The sequence below is a fragment of the Heliconius melpomene genome, unplaced genomic scaffold (genome assembly GCF_056956725.1).
Source record: "Heliconius melpomene rosina isolate 202511_hmr_F unplaced genomic scaffold, ASM5695672v1 ptg000056l, whole genome shotgun sequence".
Taxonomy (NCBI): domain Eukaryota; kingdom Metazoa; phylum Arthropoda; class Insecta; order Lepidoptera; family Nymphalidae; genus Heliconius; species Heliconius melpomene.
In genome coordinates, this window is record NW_028181879.1 from 377,096 (window position 1) to 383,120 (window position 6,025).

Genomic DNA, 6,025 nt, shown 5'->3' on the forward strand with positions numbered 1-6,025 from the left:
CTCCACAAAAATTGGATTTTTAATTTTACTCATTTAGTGTAAAATAAATAAGATCATATTAAATAGTGGTATCACATCTCAACCCCTATATTGGTGACCCCTAAATTGGTGAGCACTACAATAAATACCTACGTTTACTGCTGGCAAGAAGATTTAAAACGGCAGGAGGCCATTTTAACGACCTTGGCAAGTGACCGCTGATACAAGATGGAGGACGCGACTACATCCAACGTGTGCAGAATTGGCGTGCGTATTCCACCATTCTGGCCGGAAGAACCAGCCCTTTGGTTTTCACAAATTGAAGGTCAGTTTGCTTTATCTAATATAACAAGTGATACTACAAAATTTTATTACGTTGCCGCTCAGTTAGATAATCAATTTGCTGTCGAGGTGAAGGATATTATCATTTCTCCTCCCGAGACGGATAAATACATCACTCTTAAAACGCAACTGATTAAAAGATTGTCTGCGTCTCAAGAAAAGAAAGTGATGCAGTTGCTGAGGCACGAGCAGCTAGGTGATCGCAAGCCATCACAGTTTCTGCGATACATGCAAGATCTTGCGGGTTCATCTGTCCCCAAGGATTTTTTAAAAACATTATGGTCGAGTAGGTTACCACAAAACATTCAAACGGTTATAGCTTCACAGCCTGATCTGCCTATCGAAAAATTAGCTGACCTGGCAGACAAAGTGCATGAGATAGCACCCTCATCACCACAGGTCGCAAGCACATCTGCGATGGCCACACCCCCTGCATCTTCCATGTTGGAAGAAATGGCCAAGCAGATCCAACTCCTGACCAAGCAGGTATCGGAACTCTCGACCCACGTACGTCACAACTCGGTCTCATCAAAATTTAAAGAGCGTTCCCGGAGCCATTCCAGACATCGCAGGAAGTCGACTACCCAGCAAAAATGTTGGTACCATTTTAAATTTGGTTCAAATGCTAAAAAATGTGTGCAGCCATGTAGTTACGGAGAGTCGGAAAACTCTCTGGGCAGCCGGAAGTAGCGGCCAACGTCTGCCCTTTACCTACAGGCCGTCTTTTCATTACCGACCGTATTTCAACAATGCTTTTCCTCATTGATACTGGCTCGGATCTCTGCGTTTTTCCACGGTTGGCTACCAAGGCGCCCTGTACCAAGACAAAGTATGAACTCATGGCGGCGAACGGTACAGTCATTCATACTTACGGTCCTACATTGTTACACTTAGACCTAGGACTAAAGCGTACTTTCACCTGGAAATTTACCATCGCTGATGTTTCAAAGCCCATTATCGGCGTAGATTTTTTGATATTTTACAATCTTCTTGTAGATTGCAGATGTCAGCGACTCGTCGATGGAAATACCACTCTGTCAGTGCAAGCAATAAAAGAAAATATCTCCGATGACCTTGCGTCAGTCAAAGCCATTTCGGGAGAATCAAAATACCATCAGCTGCTTCATGAGTTTCCAGAGGTAACGAGACCATCAGGTACGTCTTCCTTACCTAAGCATAATACCGTGCATTACATCAAAACCATTTGCGGACCACCGGTTACCAGTAGACCTCGTCGTTTAGACCCAGTTAGACTGAAAGCAGCCAAAAAAGAATTTGACGATATGCTGTCACAGGGAACTGCCCGCTCCTCTAACAGTTCGTGGTCGTCCGCTCTGCACTTAGTTAAGAAGAAGGACGACGGATGGAGACCATGTGGTGATTATAGGGCACTCAATGCTCGCACAGTACCTGACAGGTATCCGATACGCCATATCCAGTATTTTTCCTACCAACTCTCTGGTTGTACAGTATTTTCAACTATCGATCTAGTCAAGGCGTACAATCAAATACCAGTACACGTCAATGATATCCACAAAACAGCCATTATAACTCCTTTTGGACTTTTCGAGTTCCCGTACATGACCTACGGACTGCGCAATGCAGCACAAACCTTTCAGAGGTTCATGGACGAAGTGCTACGTGATTTTGATGACTTTTGTTTTGGTTACTTAGACGACATTTTGGTATTTTCCAGTTCTGAAGAACAACATCAGCGCCACATCAGACTACTCTTCACCAGGCTCAAAGAGTATGGTGTTTTGATAAACACATCCAAGTGTGTCTTCGGGCAGCGACAGGTAAAATTTCTTGGTTACCTAGTGTCAGATTCTGGGACTCAACCTTTAGAGACGAACGTAAAGAGCATACAGGAGTGCAATGTGCCGAAAACTGCTAAGGAATTACGACGTTTCCTCGGTATGTTCAATTTTTATCGGCGTTTTATTCCCGACGCCGCAAATATCCAAGCACCATTAGATGCTGCGCTTCTAGGACCTAAGATGAAAGGAGCTAAGCCGATCACTATGACACCGGAGATGATGGAAGCCTTTCAAAAATGTATGACTTGTTTATCTCAAGCCACATTACTGGCTCACCCAGATCCTTCTGCAGAGCTAGCTATTGCCACTGATGCTTCTGATGTCGGAATTGGAGCAGTTCTTCAACAACGTGTTAATAACGTATGGCAACCTCTTGGTTTCTTTTCTAAAAAATTAACATCTGCGCAGAAGAAGTATAGTCCTTACGACAGAGAACTGTTAGCCATTTATGAAGCCATTAAATATTTTCGACACATGGTTGAGGCTCGAAACTTCGTGATTCACACGGATCATAAACCTCTCACATATGCATTCAACATTAACAGGGAGAAATGCTCACCGCGCCAATATCGGTACTTTGATTATATTTCTCAGTTCACAACTATTATTCAATACTTACCAGGACGTTTGAACGTAGTGGCTGATACTCTGTCACGACTGGAAGAGGTGAGTCGATCTATCGATTACCAGGCTCTAGCACTTGCTCAAGATACTGATCCTGAACTGCTAGGTCTGCTTCAAAAAGGCTCATCGTTAAAACTGGTTAAGGTAGATTTGCCACACTGTAACCAGAAGTTATACTGTGACGTATCAATGTCTTCTCCGCGCCCGTTCATTACTGAGAAGTTTCGCCGACAAGTTTTTGAAACTTCACACAGCTTGAGCCATCCTGGTAGGACAGCTACAGTGCGGCTGGTTACACAGAGATTCGTATGGCCAGGGATTCGCAAAGACTGTAGAGAGTGGACACGAGAGTGTGTACTTTGTCAAAAGAGCAAAGTTCACCGTCATACCCTTGCTCCCTTATCCTCAATTCCAACTCCTACATCGAGGTTTGCACACATCCACCTCGACATCGTCGGACCTTTAACTATTTCGTCTGATTTCAGATATTGCCTTACTGTCATCGACCGTTTCACACGATGGCCTGAGGCATTCCCACTTAAGGACATCACAGCTGATTCCTGTGCTGCCGCTCTTCTCTCTGGTTGGATAGCAAGATTTGGCTGCCCTCTTCGAATTACAACCGACAGGGGTCGTCAATTCGAGTCGCATCTCTTCAAGGCACTATCAGCCATGGTTGGTGCACATCACTTTACGACTACTTTGTATCATCCAGCTTCCAACGGCTTGATCGAGAGACTCCATCGGCAGCTGAAGGCAGCTATCATGTGCCATCCCTCTTCGACCTGGACGGAAGCACTTCCCTTAGTGCTGCTGGGCATCCGTAGCGCTTGGAAGGATGACATTCAGGCTTCAGCGGCTGAGCTGGTCTACGGGGAGCCCCTTCGACTTCGGGCAAGAAATTGCCCTGGAAGTCACCTTTCACCCTCGGAAGATAGCACAAATCTGGTCACTCGTCTTCGTGCTCGTATGGCACGACTCTCACCGAAGCCCACGTCATGGCATAGGACAGGTCCTTTTTATATGCCAGCTGACCTTGCAGAGACAACACATGTTTTTTTACGGCAGGACCACGTCCGCAAACCACTGGAACCACCTTATGCAGGCCCATACAAGGTTCTCAAGAGGACTCCTAAATATTTCAAAATAGACATATGTGGTAAGCCTAATAACGTTAGTGTGGACAGGATCAAGCCCGCATATGTTACGCGAGAGGCCGTTCCTGCATCAAAGAGGATAATAACAGCACCAAAGGCTATCTCTCAATCTGACGTGGAGCAGACACTTGAGAGGCGGACAAGAAGCGGAAGAAGAGTCAAGTTTCCAGACTACTATCGCCCTTAACCAGGTCTCTGGGGGGGAGTACTGTAGGGAACATTACTTATTCTAAATTAATATTATTACATTTACTAAAATCATCCGCACGCAGCGCATTGGAACAATTCAAACCTGTTCCGAGTTTTTTTGCTATGCGTGTCGTAGGCTGCTAGCTAGCATCGCCACGTTTAAAGAGTCGGCTAGAATCGCTTGCGACAATCACTTGTGTATCCATTGCTCTCTTAGCTTGCATTCAATTCTCAACCTTAACTTCTTGCTATTACGTGCTAGTTTAGCTTGTATTTTCTATTGGTATTTATTTAAATTTCTTTATTTCCTTCTGTGATCATTTTCTCTTCACGTATCTGTGAGTTAAATAAATTTGGACAATTTCTCCACAAAAATTGGATTTTTAATTTTACTCATTTAGTGTAAAATAAATAAGATCATATTAAATAGTGGTATCACATCTCAACCCCTATAGCTTCCCCAAGCTGAACGCCCTCTAGCACATTAGGGTGAAAGGCGGCGATCGTGTGCTGCCCTCCGGCGACCCGGTCTCTTACGGTGGATGGCGACTTCGGCAAAAGCCTCCCTCGCCCGTTCCGCCGACTCCTTCTCGAGCACCACTGCCTCGCAGAAGGATGAGACCGCATCCCACGACGTCTCGCTGCCGGCCATAGCCTTGACCACGGCTTGTCACGCCACTTACCGCCAGCACCTTCCCGCGCATTCCCGCGCGTTGGAAAAAATCGGTTTTCGCCACTTACCGCTGGCACCTTCCCGCGGGTTGGAAAAAATCGGTTTTCGCCACTTACCGCCGGCACCTTACCGCGCATTCCCGCGGGTTGGAAAAAATCGGTTTTCGTCACGCTTGCGACAATCACTTGTGTATCCATTGCTCTCTTAGCTTGCATTCAATTCTCAACCTTAACTTCTTGCTATTACGTGCTAGTTTAGCTTGTATTTTCTATTGGTATTTATTTAAATTTCTTTATTTCCTTCTGTGATCATTTTCTCTTCACGTATCTGTGAGTTAAATAAATTTAGACAATTTCTCCACAAAAATTGGATTTTTAATTTTACTCATTTAGTGTAAAATAAATATTACATCTACTATCAGATCATTTTACAAGATATGCATATATTTTAACATCAAGTACTCAAAATGCAAATGATTTCATTAGACTAGTAAAAAGCTGTGCAGAACCTGACCACATTGGCGTAATTCTTTCAGATCAATACCCCGGAATCAATTCAAAAGAATTAAAAAAATTTTTAGATGACAAAAATATTCCCATAATTTTTACAGCTGTGAACTCGCCCTTCTCAAATGGCTTAAATGAAAGACTGAATCAAACGTTAGTTAATAGAATCAGATGCAAGATTAACGAAAATAATACAAAAATAGCATGGACAACTATAGCACATCATTGTGTTAGAAACTAAAATGAAACTATACACTCTGTCACAGGATTTCCTCCAAAATATTTGTTAAATGGCACAGATGTCACTATTTTGCCAAATGAACTTAAACTAAAAAAGACAGAATATGATCTTACTAAAGATAGAGAAAAAGCTCTGGAAAATACAATCAAGTCTCATAATTATAACAAAGTGATTTATGATAAAAATAGAAAACATATAGATTTAAAAGTTGGTGACATTGTTTTTGTGGACAATGGAAATAAATTAAATAGAAGGAAACTTGATGAATTGCGAAGCGGTCCCTATCAAATCATGGAAAAAATATCAAACTCAATTTTCAAGATAAATACTGGTCATAAAAAATCTGAATCAAATTTTTTCCACATTTCAAAAATTACTCCAATGCCTCTGCTTGAGGAACCTACTTTGGGAGGGAGATGTAAAGACAATTACATGTAATTCTCTTTAATTTTTAATTCCTGGCCATAGACGTAACTACGTCTATGGTTTGAAAA

The 6,025-nt window shown here is 42.8% G+C and overlaps 1 protein-coding gene across 1 annotated transcript; it reads left to right on the forward strand.

The window, feature by feature from the left end:
• Positions 1 to 207: 207 nt before the first annotated feature.
• LOC146526394 (uncharacterized) lies at positions 208 to 1,011 on the forward strand. The gene has a single exon (XM_085207192.1). The coding sequence runs from the start codon at positions 208 to 210 to the stop codon at positions 1,009 to 1,011; it is 804 nt and encodes a 267-aa protein (XP_085063318.1).
• The last annotated feature ends 5,014 nt before the right edge of the window (positions 1,012 to 6,025 follow it).